Below are 17,896 nucleotides of genomic sequence, written 5' to 3'. Positions count from 1 at the left end.
ATCTAGGAATTTTATTCAGCCTATGAGTGAATTGTGATTTTTGCGAATATAAGTCAGATGCAACGGACGAATACATAGACGCGATATTTTGAGCGCAGTGAAAATTATGAGGGGTGTTAATTAGAAAAAAGGGTTAATCTACCAACACGCATTGGATCGAAGGGAACCAAACTCTGTGGTACATTAAAGTGACAATTAAGTTCAAACTTAAGCTTAATGGAAGCGTTAGTCTTGAAGGATTAGTTGATGTAGAATGAACTGATGACATGGTGGATAGCGATTCCAGTGTTCAAATCAAATTCGGAAGTAGTTCAATCAACTCAATCGCTAGAAAGCAGCACTGCGTTAACTTGCAGTCAATAGATGCAAAGTACGTTTTCCAAGTCCAGTATCTTCCACCTACCCTGGTTGTTGAAGCCAATGCACGACATGGCCAAATGGTCACTGACCCATCATCTAAAACAGGGAGTCAACGGATCAAGACATCGATACTCGGCTCAACTTTGAACGAGAACTTGTTTAAGTTTTTGATTTTTTACATGCAAACATATTTGATGCCATTCGTAATTATAGCATACTATATTTACACTACCTTGAACGTTATTATCATGTGAATGTGGAAAAAAAAAACCATCCAGAAAAAAGCTACCAAAATTATTTTCGAGGCATAGGGGAAAATAGGGCAGTTTTGCCAATTGTATATATTTTGTAATAATCTCTTGTTATAGTAATGCCTAGAGGCCTAGTGAAACTTTTCATTACCTTTTAGTCTGATTTTTTTTCTTACGCGTATATTTAAAAAGTGTTAGGGAGCAAAACTACCAATTTCTACGAAATTCTGAGTACCACTAAATCGTTCTGCTATGGAATGGCTGTATACTAGCCAACTTTAGCATGTTGCAACTATGTTTTACTATGATCAATTGGGCTGAAATTTTGACACAAAACTACAAATATGCTGAATTTTGCATGTTGATACTGCATAAGAACTGTTCTCATGAGCGCTTGATCATTGAAAAATGACAAGAAAGCTAATGATATGAATATGTAGTTTCGTCTCGTGATAGTGAGAGGACCTGTTTTCTCATTGTCAAATGACGGCCGTGATATTTACCAGCTCTGACCTCGGTAGTACATAGAGGTAACTCTAAGACCAGAAGGTTTCGAAGAAACGTGCTCAACTTTTTGACTCAGTTCTGGTACTCTCTTCGGTCCCAAGCTAATCGATGCACACCTCGAAACATAGGAAAATCCACGAACCCCTCATTTTATCTGTCAATTTTTCATAGCGAATCAAAACAAACATAGTGTAGTACTAGAATTTCGACTAGAATGGAGTACGTTAATCGATTTGCTTGGAACCAATAGGCTAGTCAAGTAGTGATCCAATTTAGAATCGTTAGTTTTCACCGGTCGGTAGTACTGTACCAGGGAGGCAGCTTCAAAATTTTCTTCATGTTTATAAGAGGAAACACACATTTTATATATTTGCTACATTTGGCTTGGATCCCCTCAATGTGATCTTTAAAAGTTAATTTTTGGTCAAGTTCTAGTGCAAGATATTTCACTAGACTTTACCAAGAAATTGGAACTCTGTTCATAGCTACTATGTGACTGGTTCTGGTCTTAGGTGGAATTATCCCTTCTTATTCTGCGCCGCGATTGAGGTGGAGTGTCTCGCTGTCACTAGTGAGGTGACAAAATTCACCGCGAGTGAGGTGACTCTCCGTGCAAATCAATTGGAGCGTCACCTCACTCGCGGTGACTATTGTCCTTACATTACTTGCGGCGCAGAATAGACCTTTGAGTTGAGTTTTGGAAGCGTTGGGAGAAATCTTCCATTTTTATAACGAAGCCTTCTTCCTTTAGTGGAAATGCCTCTGTCATCGGCGAACAAAGATTTGTGGCAACCCTGAGGCAAATCAGGGAGGTCCGAAGTAAATATGTTATACAATATAGGCCCAAGAATGCTACCTTGAGGAATTCCTGCTATAACAGGTAGTCTATCTGATCTGGAATTCTTATAATTTACTTGCAATGAAATCCAAACTGTTCAAATATTGAGTTTGAATTGATGTGAAGCATCGTTCTACTTACAATTATCTTTTCAAATAGTTTACTTATTGAAGAAAGTAAACTGTTTTTTTCTCCTTGATTTGTTTTCCGTCGATCTTGTTTTCCGTGCTGCGCACCAATGCTACCGACGCCAGGGAGGCAGGCAGCTCCCACACCTGGATCCTACCACCTATCGAGACATCAACTCATGGACCGGGGACCTACGGCTTTACTTCCCTTGCGAAGGCGTGATCAGAGATTGTATGCCTCAGAAAATCCCAGCGGCGACGACTGGGATTAAACTTTTATTTATTTATTTTTATTTATTTTTTATTTATTTCGTCAACCAACGTAGACTAGTACAACTAATACAGTTTTGTTTTCTTAAATATATATTTATATAAAAAAAAGTAGTGTCAGCTTTCTTGTCTTTTCTTTTATGAGTTGTGATTTCTTATGGAATAAAAATATTGCTTTAGTTTATGCCGAGACATTGTAAAGTCAATGGTTTCGCAGTGTTTATTGTAAGAGGCCATCATGCGGTTTAATGGCCCATATTTTGCATAATTTGTGCGATGATGTTTTATGGCAAATAAATTTCGATTTCGGAGTTGCCGAGTGGGTGCATGGAAATTTAATTTTGATAAAAGTTCTGTTGAGTCAATTCGCTGCGAAACGATATCATTTACAAATGAAACCATTGCATATTCACGACGCTCTTTTAATTTTTGTATGTTTATAAGCATGCAGCGTGCTTCATATGATGGAAGAGGAAATGAAGTCCAACCTAATTTACGAAGAGCGTATAATAGAAATTGTTTTTGTACTGATTCTAATCTTTCTTCGTGCGTGATTGAAAATGGAGACCATACAATGCTGCAATATTCCAGTATTGACCTCACATAGGCAATATATAGTGTTTTAATTGTGTAAGGGTCCTGAAAGTTATAGCAAAAGCGCTTGATAAAGCCTAGCATGTTATTTGCCCTGTGAATAATTGTATTGTAATGGTCTATGAAAGTTAGCTTAGAGTCTAAGATAATTCCTAAATCCCTAACTCTTTCACATTTGTCTACAGTTTGATTTCCTAATGCAATTGAAATGTTTGAAGTTGTTCTTTTTCTACTAAATGATATTAAGTTACATTTTTTTACATTCAATTCTAGTAGACTTTTTTTGCACCATATGTAGAATATGTGTATTTCATTCCGGAATATATTGATGTCTTCTTCATTTCTTATTTTCAAAAAGAGCTTCATGTCGTCGGCATAAATAAGCAATTTAAGTTTTCTGAGAATGTAAGATATGTCGTTTACGTATAGAATAAAAAGGAGAGGTCCCAAATGAGAGCCTTGGGGGACGCCTGAAGTGACTTGAATTGGGCTCGATTTCTTTCCGTTGAATTTAATTATTTGTTGGCGGTTAGTTAAATATGATTCAATCCATTTCAGGAGCTCTGACTTAATTCCAATTTTTTGCAGTTTAAAGAGTAACATTGGTATGTCAATGCGGTCAAATGCCTTGCTAAAGTCTGTATAGAGAGCTTCTACGTGGTTTCCATTATCCATTGCATTCAATGAATAGTCTATAAATTCAAGTAAGTTGGTCGAGGTCGAACGACCCTTGAAAAAGCCGTGTTGCATGTCAGTAATTCTATTTTTGATTTGGAGAAATAATTTTTCGTTGATAATTGACTCGAAAAGCTTAGGAATGCAAGAGATAATGGCTATACCACGATAATTACGTACGTCAGATTTTCGACCAGGTTTAAAGATAGGTACTAGAAATGAGCTTTTCCAAATTTTAGGGAAGGTTCCGGATTCCAGGGACATATTAAAAAGCCAAAACAATGGAGCAGTGAGTTCCATTGCTAGACATTTAATAAATACTGGAGGAATTCCGTCAGGTAAAGGACCTTTTGAGGCATCTAAATTTTTTAAAGCCTGCAAAATGTCCTGCACTTGAAGTTGATTGAGGCCAATGTCCCTTGAAAATTCTGGATAAAATGCAAAATAATCGCGGTCACGATCTTCTTCAGAAAATGTCGTATGAATTTCTTGAAAAAATTTTGCGAATAGATTACAGTTTTTTCCGAACTATCACCGACATTTTCGTCTAGATGCATTATTGAAGGAAAATTGTCAGATTTTAATTTCGTTTTTACGTAATTAAAGAAGTTCTTCGGACAGGACTTTATTATTTCACGTTCAGTTTTTGCATTATATTCTTCAAATGCAGTACTGATAGCTAAATTCAGTTGATCGCATAGATCCAAATAAATGAATAAATTATTACTACTATTGTGTTTTTTATAAATTTTATGTGCTTTTTGCTTCCGATTTTTCAAGTTTTTTATTTGTCTGTTAAACCAGACTGGATTTTGTGTGTTTCTGTTACGTCTTTTTTTCTTCAAAGGTATTTCTTCCGAAATTATTTCTGTTAAAATTTTGTAGAACACGTCTATACCAATTTCGACATTTCCTACATTCCTTAAAATTAATTGCCAATTGACACTGTTTAATTTGAATTTTATTTTTTCGTAGTCTGCTAATTTGTATTCAAAGACTTCTTCGTATTCGCAGTCGTTGGGTCTTTGGTTTTCATGCATAAATAAAGAATATTCGATTGCTGTGTGAAACGCTTCATTTTTCCACAGTGGATTTAATGATTCGGTCACACAGAAATCTTCATAAATATTCGATAGTAAAAAGTCCAAATAGCAATTTTGTTGGTTTTTGATGTGGTTAATTTGGTTCAGTCCTAAATTAGCAGTTTTGTCAAAAATGAACTGCAATGTTTCATTATCCCCAACGACTGGGAGTAAGATACATTCATTTTCAGAGTCCAGAATGAAGTCAGCATGGCGTTGATTAAAGTCTCCATAGATGTGAACTTTAACCTCAGGAGGAAGGTCAGATAGAATTTGTTCAGCACTTTGGAAGAAGGCTTCATAAGTGCTTTTATGAGCATGGTCTGGTGGAAAATACACTGAGGCGAACACGTGCGTTTCACCGGCTATGTGTGATTTCACCCAAATATGCTCAAATTCTGTAAATTTTGGTGTAAAGATAATTTCTGAGTTAAAATTGGCCGAAAGAGCTATAAGAACTCCACCACCTGACTTCTTCTGTGTTGCATGAAAATTTCTGTCGTCCCTGAATACATTAAAGGCATTTTCAAAGATTTCTTCACTTTTAACGCTTTCGTCCTAGCTTGTTTCAGTTGCCAGAATGACCGAAAAGGATGAGCATAATAAATGTTGATAAATTTCCTTCATTTTAGCTGGGCTTTTCATGCGATTGAGATTTTGACAATAAATCAAAATTTCAGTCGCATTCTGTCTGTGTGAAGAAATTGTTGGAAATACGTCGGTTGATAAAGTATGGTCATTGTTATTATTAGTTACCTCAGTCTCATGCCGAGCATCGTTATATAGAAATAATGAGTCTTCCTCAAGGTGCGTCAGCGGCTTTGAAAATTTACAGGATTGTAAAATTTGAGGGCGGCCTCCCTAGTAGATTGTAGCCGTTGCGTGCGTTCACTGGACAGGAATGTACGGTAGGATTGCAGGTCTGCCAAGGCGTCGTTTCGAGTAATTCCAAGTTCTTCAACCCAGGCCCTTTGGGGTGAGAGACAATCAGGCTTACCACTACACCACCGGCGCCGCTAATCTAGACTTTATGATACGATGATATACTTTATGATTATAGATATACTTATGCCCAAGCACTTCTCTTTTTTTGGTTACCACCCCCTTTATGAATTAGGACAGCGGTTCTCAAACTTTTTTTTTGATGGCGACCCACTTTGAGAGATTCCATAAGCTCGCGACCCACCAATATTGAATACAGATGTTGTAAGGCCAAGGCGACTGTAAAAAAATCCAAAATGGCTTAAATATGCTTAAAAAAAGCCTACATGATTGCCTGAAACCCGAAAACAAAATGGCATTGAATCGTCCAAATAGCTAAAAAAAAAAGACGAAATATCAGTCTAAAACTGGCATGTGCAAATAGGTCTGAAAACAGTCATCATAAAGCATAAAGCATAAGTAGCCAAAAAAAAACAAGGAAGTATTAAAACAAAAATTTTAATAATATTCCCAAAACTCTCAAAATAGTTACTTTGAAATGCACAAAAATAGCCTTGAATCTCCTAAAATAGACCAATTTTTATAATAATTATTCTGAAAACGACAGCTCTCATAAAAAAATCGAAACGTCAAAACGTGAAAAATAACTGAACTGTTTACCGAGCGTTCAACTGTGGAGATTTCGGTAACATTTCACAGATTTCGGTAAAATGATCTTAGTGTGAATATTTGTCGAGAACATTTTAAACACAGTCACGTCGAACCCTCATTTCAGAGATAGTTCTAATAATTAGACGGTGTCGTCGGTGTTGCAAGCTCGCTGATCGCATACACGCGATAGGAAAGTGATATCTAAAAACAACCTGTTAGGACTAGACTTTAACTCAGGAGACCATTAGAAAGTCGAATGTGGTTAAATTGTCCGGTCCTAGAAAATCGTGTTACATAATGTTGTTAGTTGTTAACCTAGTGGTGCATGATCTAGCAAAACAAACTTTTGATGAATGCGTACAGATGATAATCGATGTTTCACCTGTTTCGATGATTGAATTGGATAATCTTAGAGTCACACTTTCTGCTTAAACCAAATCAGCCTTCATGATTTTATCTCCGCAACTCTTATGATAATTGTTAAGTCCCATTAAAAAAGTGACTTAAAAGTGACCAATTAAGTCACTTTTTTAATTGATGGTCACTAATTCACTATTTTTATTCCATAAAACTGCTATCAGCCCTGATCAGTCATCTTTTAATCCGTCCCAACCGAACTCTATTATATTTTAAAGCGGTTCATTGCACCTCGCTTCCACCTGATGACACAACCCGATCAAGGCCAGAAAAGACACAACACTTTAGGCTACTGTGTAACATATCGTCACCATCCGGATTACCCGATATATATACAAGCGCACAAACAATAGTAATTCACGTCCCTTCCTTTTGGGTGGGGAACCAGTGCCGGACAATAACCAGTAACTTCCCGCACTTTGCACTATAAATCCCGATACATACTTGTATCGGACACTATCCAATGTATCAATCCATTATGTGTGGCTTCAATCGACGCCGACGCTGACGTTAACTGCGTTAACGTCATTAAGAACCCTGCGTACCATCTTGCCCATGGGTACTAATAATTGGAAAATTTTAATTTTATTTGAACTTTTTCGAGGTTAACAAATTTGTATATAAAGTCAAACATAAGGATTAGTAATTTTCTTTTAATTCCACTATCTTTTTTCCCTGATTTATTTTCCGTCGATCTAGTTTCCCTTACTGAGTACCGACGCCAGGGAGGCAGCTCCCACACCTGGACCCTACCTATCGACCCATCTACTCATGGACCGGGGCCCAACGGCTTTACTTCCCTTCTGAAGGAAGGTGTGACCAGAGATTTTATGCCTCAGAAAATCTCGACGGCGCCGACAGGGATTGAACCCAGGCCTTTTGGGGTGAGAGACAATCACGCTTACCACTAGACCACCGGCGCCGCTTATTCCACTATCTTATTTGCTTATCCTTGACAGTCAAGTATTAGTACAAGACACTAAAGAAGTCTGCACATTGTAGACGAAACACGCGTATCTGTCAAGGATAAGCAATAAGGTAGTGAAATTAAATTTAAATTACTTATCCTTACTCTTTCTTTATACAGTTATTCATCAGAATTTTGTACAATTGTTCATGAAGCATAGGATTATAAGCCAAGCCTTGAAAGTTCTATAAGATTATTTTCTGGTGAAAATAGTGGAATTTTATGCGAGTTTCGTTCGGGTGGCTATCTTCACCCACATTACCCTACCTAATTGGAAATATTTAATCAACAGCTACATAACTGGTCATTGGCTTCTAACTTAACAAGATGTTTTCTAGTTTTCCATAAAGAATCGGGGTCATATGAGTACCCCTCATATTTCAAAAATTGTCTACAGAAATGTTTTAATTGTGTATAATTTCTTTTAAAAATATTACTTTAAGGAGCCGTATTCTGCACCGCAATTGAAGTGAGCTGACTAGTTGTCTCTAGTGAGGTGATAATAGTCACTTAATTTAGGCCTCAAAATCACGTTTGGAAGCAGCATAAATCCCTCCCCTTGGCTAGTTTTTGCACCTTGCTGTTGGTGGGCGGGCTTAATTTCATGCTTTATAGTAGAGTGTTGGAGACAGTAGGTTTATGGCTGGCGTTGCTGGCTCATGCCGAGATAGAATGGCGCCATGGACAGGCAATGGGGATTACTAAGCTTCCCTCTCTGATAAACCACTGCATGAGAGAACCAAAGATCTAGTCTAGCAGTGATAGTATCACACTGGTTACTCCTTTGTTTGAGAGCCGCGTCGTAGTACGCTTACGTATAGGCACTGACGTTAGGTGTGATACTGGCGGGTTTTGCCGCAAATCACTCTTATTTTATTTATTTTTACGCAGATAGATTTATTTGGGTTTGCAAGGGAATTATACTGTTGAAATATTTCAGAAAGTGCCCAACGGTGCTCCTTCTATTTGCGTGACAAGCTTTCATTGTTGTTTTCATTGAGGTATTACTCAGGGAACAATGTTAAACACCATTTTGGTACATGGTATTGTAACTAATCTTATATGTGCTTCATTTTGATTTGGGATAAGTGTTTGAACTATGGCTCGGAATTTCCACTGTGGTGTGCTTCTATTGTGACATACCCATATGTATTTTTGTGGTGCGACATAGTGGAAACGTGAGAGCGTAATTGGAACATATACCTTATATAATTTAAATATCAGCTAGGAAACTAACTTCAAAATGAAGCATTTTAGTCACATGAAGGTGTTACCTGGGTCGAACTAAGATATAATAAATAGGTATAGGCTTAAATCAAAAGTACTTGAAACACGTTTAATTTTAGATTACAAGCACAATTGCAGGTACTTAATAAAGCATGGGTTATGATTGATTAGGTGAATTAGAGCTTTTAATAGTTTATTAAATTAGACTAATGAGATATCATAATCATCAAATGAACTTAAATAAGAAACTTCAGAAAGTCTAATGACATTAAGTAGATTAACAAAAGAATTAGGATGCGGGTGGTCCGCTTAGGGAGGCAACTAACCTTTAAAGTTGTAGAATAAATCTTCTTATTTAGTCTTAAACTTTAATAAGAAATTTGTAAACAGCAGTCAATGTTAATCTATGAACTAAACCCTACGTGACTGTAAAATCGATCTTTCCTTATGTGGTATTGATGCATGTTTAACTTTTCGCGGCTGTCGGAATCAACGCGCCTACGTCTACGGAGGTAACGCAGAAGTAACCCAAAAGTTTTTTGAGCTTCTGTAGTATAGAATTTGTTCGGTACGGTCGCGAAATCTTGAAATGATTGATAGTGCGGTAAAATAACTAAATTGAAACAAAGCTTAACAGTAAAATAAGTAGAATATTTAGGGAGGAAACCAAAATTAATCAACTTGCCAACATAGGCTATCTCATTTATTTTGGTGGCACTCTTTTAGTGATAATAAGCTGTTTTTTCTCTACGGTTGTTTCGCGTGGCGTTCTCAATTTGCGCGATTTTCGTATCTTACGTAATTTAGATGAGCTTACGCAGAAGTGATACGCAATTCGGTAGAGCTTGTCAAACGCTTTTGAGCTTATGTAGTATAGAATTTGTTCGGTGTGGTCGCGAAATCTTGAAATGATTGATACGTTCTTTAAATTAACTAATTTGCTACAAAGCTCAGTAGTAAATAAGTAGAATATCTTGGGAGAAAACCAAAATTAATCAACTTGCCAACATAGGCTATCAACGGCGCCAGTGGTGTAGTGGTAAGCGTGATTACCTCTCACCCCAGCAGGCCTGGGTTCAATCCCAGTCGGCGCCGCCGGGATGTTCTGAGGCATAACATCTCTGATCACGCCTTCCTTCGGATGGGAAGTAAAGCCGTTGGTCCCCGGTTCATGAGTTGATTGGTCGATAGGTAGGGTCCAGGTGTGGGAGCTGCCTTCCTGGCACGTCGGTAGCATTGGTGCTCAGCACGGAAAACAAGATCGACGGAAAAAACAAACCAAAGGAAAAAAAAAAAAAAAAAAAACATAGGCTATCACATTTATTTTGGTGGCACTCTTTAGGCTAGTCCTTCTGCTGTATTGTCAAAGATAGAAGCAAAATTTATTCAAATGGGTCAAGTTTTGAAAACTAAGTTGTCATGCAGCTCCAGCTTGATACCCAATAAAAAAAAAAAGAATCACGTTTTGAAGCAGCATAAATAATTGTTTATTTTTTTCATTTGTCGCACAGATTGATAGATTTTAACGTTTTTAAACCCGTAGTGCAAATCTAATTTAATTTAAATGCTTAAATAATTTGTTATTTAAGCATTTAAAATCTTTTCTCCCATACCTCACCGTTAAGGCATTGTGAAACCATCATCATGTTTTTAGTTTTTATATTCACCGCGGGGGTCAACTGTAGATGGCGAATAGTGCAGAGATGATAGGCAGGTATCATAGTGAATGAAATGTTTATTTAGAGATTCATAGTATTTTTATGTTACGTGAAGTTTACCATTTTCAGAGTTGGTTGGAAATGTTATCGAACATGAAGCTTTGGTGTGATAATTTATAAGCTAGAGTAAAGAATGGTCTGAAGAGGGTAGGTAGATAGTTCCGCTACAGTACGACAGTAAGAAAATTGAATAGAAGTTGAAAATGAGCGAAGGGCCATTAATGCGACAGTACTAGTCAAACGCACATTTATTTACCTAACTCGTGCAATGTACGAGGAGATTTGCATTAATGGCCATTCGCTCATTTTCAACTTCTATTCAATTTTCATACTGCCGTACTCTAGCGGAACTATCTACCTACCGTCTTCAGACCATTCTCTAAACAGTGATGGAAAAGTTCCCGAAAACTCACTATGACTCGCGAACTTTTCCCTTGGAGAGCTTCGTGAAATATCGCGAACTTTTCCAACACTGTCTCTAACTAATAAATTATCACACTAAAGCTTCATGTTTATTTAGAATTAATTATGAACTTTTCCAGTAATTTGGAGAAAAACAATTACCGGTGAATGGAGGTCAACCGATAAACGGTACATAATTCCGCAAAAATAAATAAAATAATGTCTTACTGAAAGTCACCCTCATATCAAATGCGTTACTAACATTTTTATCTTGACCCAGTGCAACTGTTCATAAAATGGAGATTTCTTTTGACTGTTTATTTACTTATGCTTTGAAGATTCTGTGCCTAAACTATCTCAATAATAAATAAAATATACTAAACAGTTTTTTTAAATGATCGGCTTTTTTACAGAAACCAAACGCAACAGTCTTAGTATAAGAAGAATACTATAAAATATTCATAACCAATACCAAAAAGATGGATGCCAAAGCAGCTAATACAGCACCTACGACATATTCTTCGACGCCGCCTTACTCGAAGGGGGCTCGAACGTCGCACCAGTATTTTAGCCTTAGATGGAATAATTACCAATCTAATATGACGTCAGTTTTTCACGAACTCTTGGAGACGCAGTCCTTCGTTGACGTCACACTTGCATGTGAATATAATTCACTGAAGGCACATAAGGTTTGATATGAGTTTGGTAGTGTAATTTATATACATTTTATGTTATCAAATCGTACTCTTTTAGGTGGTGCTTTCGGCATGTTCAGCATATTTTCAAAAAATTCTACTAGACAATCCTTGTAAGCATCCAACCATTATTCTACCATCAGATATATGCTTCTCCGATTTACAATTCATCATAGAATTCGTGTATCGGGGAGAAATCGATGTATCGGAAGCTGAATTACAGGTAAGTTTAATTGTATAATCTATAAGATTTTTTATTGTATGAACAATGTAGTTTTAGTCGGTGGTATCGTAAAAGGATGATAGTTTATTACTATGAAACGATTAAATAACCGCACTTATTCCCGTTTTCGAACGAAATGGAGAAGCGTATATAAATACCGACTAGCATTTCATGATCCGTAGACTAAATTCAACAAGTACTATGCAACCTTTATCTTGTGTGCTAGCTATGAATTTAAATATGCTACAACCTAAATGTGTCTTTATTTTAATTACATTAAAACAAACAAAAAATGTATTCCCGAAAACTTTACCATGCTTTTCCTGTAATTTTAAGACTAATAATGAAATATTTCATCGGGGCAATTTTTCATGCAACATATGAGTTAATTTGAGGGTTTATTTCTATGGGACACTTTTCTCTCAGTTAAATATCAAATATATTTAAATTTTTCCGTTGAAAAATTGAACCATTATGTGTGTGACGGGGCACCCAGCACCCCTTTGAATAACACGGTGTAAAAAAATTAAAAACAAAAAAAAAATCCTGACGCCCATAAGAGTAATAGTAAATGACAGGAAAATTCCTGATGGAGATGGTTTTGGGAATGCCGATTTTGTTGTTGTTTTAAAGGACTTTTCCCCGAATGTAACTTTTCCCGAAATACAATTCTCCGAATGGAACAGTTCCCCGAAAATAATTTCGCCGAATGTACCATTTCCCCGAATCTGCGAATCTTCGCTGGTTAACTACTTGTATCGAACAATACCACAATAAGCATATCAATGTGTGTCGAATAAATACAATAGTTTGGCTTTCGTTAAAACAAAATGTAAAGGTCAAGCTCCTGAAATCGGTGTAATCCTATTTCAGGAGCTTTTGACCTTTACCTGTAGTGTTAACGAAAGTCACACACATTTATTTCTTCGTGCTCAATACAATTTTAGATTCGGCCTATAAGGAATCGCCATGTGACTAGTAAGTATGTCATGGTGACGCATGATATCTTTTCTTTGTATGGAGTTTTTTTTAACGTTCGTACCTATCCAACACACACACACACATTGTATGCAATTAGCTCCATGGATCATACCAAATTATACGTCAAAGAATGAACAAGATAAAAATTCTTGCAACAAACAAAATTTTCCCTTCAAAATTTTCGAGCCGTGATACAAAGAAAGGAAAATGATATCCCTTTGATAAAACTAATTAGATACCCTAAAACAATACCATAAACGAATGCTAACCCAAATGATCAAATCATTCCATAAATGGTTTGGATGATACCCCAAACACGTCGTCAAGCAAAATAACCATACAAAACTTATTAGGGTAGTTATTATGCGATACGTTAAGGAACGAGCTGTGATACAAAGAAGGGAAAATTCTTGAAAACAAACATTTTTCTTCTTTGTATAAGGGGTGATGTACAAATTATGTCACGCCCTAAGGGAGGAGGGACGTGTAAAAATCTGTGATTGGTTACTTTTGCCTCAATTTCGCTTGACATAATTAATGTATGGCCCCTAACAGCTCGTTTTTTATTTGATTACGATTAGGTAGGGTTAATTACCCCATTTCCGGCCTATTAAGCACAACCCGCACTTAGTCTTCCTTAATCTAGCGCAGTTTAGCACCAAAAGGAATGTTATTATTACTGATGGCTTCCAAATTTATTTACCTTTCCGTACGTACCGTATGATTTGATAAAGAGAAACCAACCTTTGAGATATTGTCAAAAGTCTAACACTGCTTCTTGACGCCAAACTCGGCCTACGGATTCTAATCTCGGCCTAACGCTTTGAAACGCCATTGAACCGCCAATGAATTCACATCGGCCTAGCGAATGAAGATAAAACGTGATTCGGTCGGAGCGCTTCGTTTTGTTTCTGGGAATAATGGGTGCAAACCTTCATATCACGCGTTCTCATTGACTTCGTTCCGTAGCTTATAAACTAAAGTATCGTACCAAATGCACAATTGACTTGTTAACTCTGATATCAAGGATTTATTTGAAGTTTTCTGCTCGATAGGCCCAAAATGATAAACAAGTAAGATATTTATTCTTAAAAACGTTAAAGAACGAGCTGTCATACAAGGAAGGAAAATTTTTGTTGGTTCCAAGAACTTTTCCTCCTTTTTATCTTAGTTCATTCTTTGACGTATAATTTGGTATGTTCCATGGAGCTAATTGCATACAATGTATGTAACGTTAAAAAAAAACTCCATACTAATAAATAAAATATACGTCCCCATGACATAAATACTTTAGCCACTTGGCGACTCCTTATAGGCCGAACCCAAAATTGTATGGAGCACGAAGAAAACACCATACACCGATTTCATAAGTATTTGACCTTTACATGTAGTTTTAACGAAAGTCAAACTATTGTCTTAATTTGACACACATTGATATGTGTATTGTGGTATTGTTCGATACAAGTAGACCAATTCCACGCCAAATCGGTCAGTCACCAAACTTGACTATTTTCGATCTGGATGATACTTGGCACATATTTTCAGTATGATAGACCAAGTATTTTCCGCAGGAGAGGAGACCCTTATGACTCAAGGGTAATTTTTGAAAAGGGCCTATGTGTTTTTGCTCACATACTTAAAAAAATGTAGTTCGAAAACAGTTGGTTGCAGAAAAAAAATTACTAAGAAGGAGTTGTAGGAAACTAATAAGGCTTTATAAAAAAAATATACACGGAATTTTTTTTTTTCGTTTTTTTTCAAAAAAAAAATTAAAAATAAACCTCAAAATTCAAATAACAAAAAAAACGAATTTTTGATTTTTTTTTATATGTTTTTAATAAAAACTTAAATAGAAAGCAGAAGTTTTGAAAATAACTCCAGGATGGACAAACTTTTAATAAAAAAGTTTTTTTAAGAGCAACTTTTAAGGCATTTTTGAAACTTTCATTTTTTACGGCAAAATGTTCAGTTTGATGTCAGTATATGATTATAAAAATCATTTCAAACGATAGTGCTCACTTCCTAAATGTAACCGTTTTCGAAATATTTCAAATTTACTTTCATCATAATCAATTTTTTGTAGAAAATACGCCCTTTTCGTAAGTTATACGTGATTGTCCATCAAATATGATAAGTTTTGCAAGTTTACCTTCAACTTACCCTTTCACCAATAGACTATTGGAAAATTGGTTTTAAATTTATAAGATAAATAAGATAAATAAATGAAATACGCATGCGTTTTTATTTGCATCTTATTTGTTTTTATTTGCATCATATTTGTTTTTATTTGATGAACTATTGATTGGCATGTTTTTATATGTTATGAACGGTGCGTTCTTCGTCATTCGAAAATAGTTTCGCTGATATTTTATTTTCGGAAATCGGAACAATACAGTGATATTTTCTTGTACCTGGGATCGTTTTGGCCTTTTCAAAAATGCTTTTCCATTCGTATTCCTTTTGTAACACAAAACAAAATGACATTTTTTTTCAATAATCATTACTCTTTTGGTTAGCCCATGCATATAACTCTGCTGCACTTGTGATTGGATGTTCGTGTTCTACAGCCACACTTGCGTTCCTTGCCATTCGTTTTAATGTGCCACCAATCGCGTCACATGGTCCCTTGCCATGCGAAGTTGCAAAAAAGTGCCATTCAACATCAGTATTGTACTTCGTTTTAAATTTACAAAGACTTGCAAAATTTTTGCAATTTTTATATTGGGATGCAGCTCCATCAGACATAAACATCGCTTTTTTACTTGTATTTTTGTTTGCAAAAACGTCAGTAATTTTGTAATAAATACTTGCACCGAAATTGTATCGTGTTTTAAAACTTCAGAGATTACGATCAAACTTGCCATTCTAATTATACCTGATTCTGAATAATAAATGCAAAAGGATGAAAAGTAGCTTGTTGATTATTCCAGTAACTACTTTGGGCAGCATCTTGAAGAACAAATGAATAATTTCAAATTATGACAACTTCTCGATTTTTAAAAGTATTTTTTGTATTTCTCAAGAAACTAGACTGCTGAGTTTTAATATAATCATGGGATACCAGTTTTTCCAACTTTTCGCAAAAATAAGGAACAAATCCATCTACTGGTTTTACAAGTTTCTCTAAACTACATCGATCAGTTGAAACCCATTGTTCAAAACATATTTCAGACATACCCTGTTCCTCGAATTTTTCTGAAAAACTTCTTTCAAAATCTGAGAGACCTGGACAACGTTCGCATTCGCGGATATAACAATGTTTAGTTCTGGATGATGAGCTGCATAATATTTCTTCAAAATAATGGTTGAAATCTTTTTCGAATGAATATTTTCTAAGACAATGAAGCATTAAATTAATATTTTCATGGATGGTACAAACACAAATATTGTGAGAACCTGAACTACCAAGTAATTTGCAATGCTTTGGTTTTAGTGCTGCAAATGAACTAAATCCAATGCTATTTTTACTAACTTCTTGAAATTTAATAAAAGCTTCTCGCAATGTACAAACTAAAAGTCGCTTTTGAATATGAATCTTCTTACCTTCCTTCTTCACTGAAACGTAATCATTTAGTCCTGGCGTGGCTCTGCTTATCTGGTCGCTTTCGAAGAACTGCAATACCTCGTTTTTAATTTCGGGATCCAAACCGTGTCCTAACCTTTCGTTGGGGATGGCCAATACTCCTTTCCCGTTTGCCAAGCATCGAGCTTGCAATACAATGTATTTATTTTTTTTCAAACTCGTCCATTACCGTTTGCGTTGACCAAGATTTCGGCAAAATCGTCAGAATCCTTATTTGATCGTCTTTCGATGAACCTAGATCAGCAAATCTCTCCTTCAGTTGTCCGATCATCTCATTGTGTTCCGCAGCTTTCAATTTTAGTTGCTGGTGGTCAACACTCACACACTCATCACGAAACGGTTGCTTTCCAAAGTCGACGACGCATCGACCGAAAGAACTGCTGATGAAGAACAATGAGGAGGACCACACAATGGTTGCTGTCGAGAAAACAGACAATCGCGTGGCACACATCGAGAGTAGCCTGCTTTTGTCGACAGCCGAGTGAACACTGACGTATATTTATAGATAACAGCAAAACAAATTGTAATATCGGTCAACGTAATTCATGTTGATGTATGAAACATTGATGCAATAGCAAAAAACAGATACAATATTGCATCCGGCGATCGAAATTTGTTCGCGATTTCTGTGTACATCGTGCACATCGTATAATATATATCACAATCGATGGAATAACCCTGATTGCAGAAATTTGGATGTAATAATCAACAGTTTTTTTTTTGCTGTGTAATAGAGGAAATGGCTCTAATGTTGGCCTATAGATCTAAGATTTGGCCTATCGCTGCTGTTTATCTATTTTATCCAGATGAACGCGTCATTGGGACGGTACTAATGGATATTTTTGGTCGTGAGAGGTAATCACGCTTACCACTACACCACCAGCGCCTCTAAAAATTGCTTAGTTGGATCATACATTAGCGTGCTGTGTAGTAATTTTTCTCAAATAATCTTTAATATTTGAGAAAAGGGAGTACTCAAATCACCCCGTACGCTCATTGTGCCCCTCTTCCCCCCAACTTTTTTATTAGTGGCAATATTCAACTACGTCTTTGTATTTATATTTTTTAAATTTTTTAATCAATGTAAAAAAGGTGTCGTTGATGCCAAAAAAACTTGAATATGGAGCATTATTCATTATAAGGAAGTATGTTTTTTCTGACAACTTCTCACCTGAGGATGTCAAGTAGGGTCATAATTATCGATTGAAAGCAAATTTCGGGAAAATTGCCTGAACAAAAAAAAAACTTCTCCAGATCATTTTTGATTTCGGCGCTTACGACACATTGCTGTCACACGGCAGTGTTATGCTGCAGAGAGAGTGTTTGCGATTGTACAGTTGGTTTTTCGAGTAGTGTGATATTTACTAATAAAAATCAGGGTTACA

General features: G+C 36.1%; 1 protein-coding gene across 4 annotated transcripts in view; it reads left to right on the top strand.

Moving 5' to 3' along the window:
- psq (pipsqueak) overlaps positions 1-17,896 on the top strand; it is a 226,495-nt gene that overhangs the window by 43,155 nt on the left and 165,444 nt on the right. For all 4 annotated transcript variants that reach the window (XM_065225932.1, XM_065225931.1, XM_065225930.1 and 1 more), the window contains exons 2-3: positions 11,443-11,718; positions 11,783-11,947. In XM_065225932.1, coding sequence (XP_065082004.1) covers positions 11,509-11,718; positions 11,783-11,947 — 375 coding nt within the window. In that variant the 5' untranslated portion in view covers positions 11,443-11,508. The remainder of the gene's footprint in view (positions 1-11,442; positions 11,719-11,782; positions 11,948-17,896) is intronic.

The sequence above is a fragment of the Ochlerotatus camptorhynchus genome, unplaced genomic scaffold (genome assembly GCF_037179485.1).
Source record: "Ochlerotatus camptorhynchus isolate MF236.1 unplaced genomic scaffold, CSIRO-AGI_Acam_v1.1 ptg000241l, whole genome shotgun sequence".
NCBI lineage: Eukaryota > Metazoa > Arthropoda > Insecta > Diptera > Culicidae > Ochlerotatus > Ochlerotatus camptorhynchus.
Note: the sequence above shows the minus strand (reverse complement) of the source record. Positions and strands in the feature narration are given on the sequence as shown.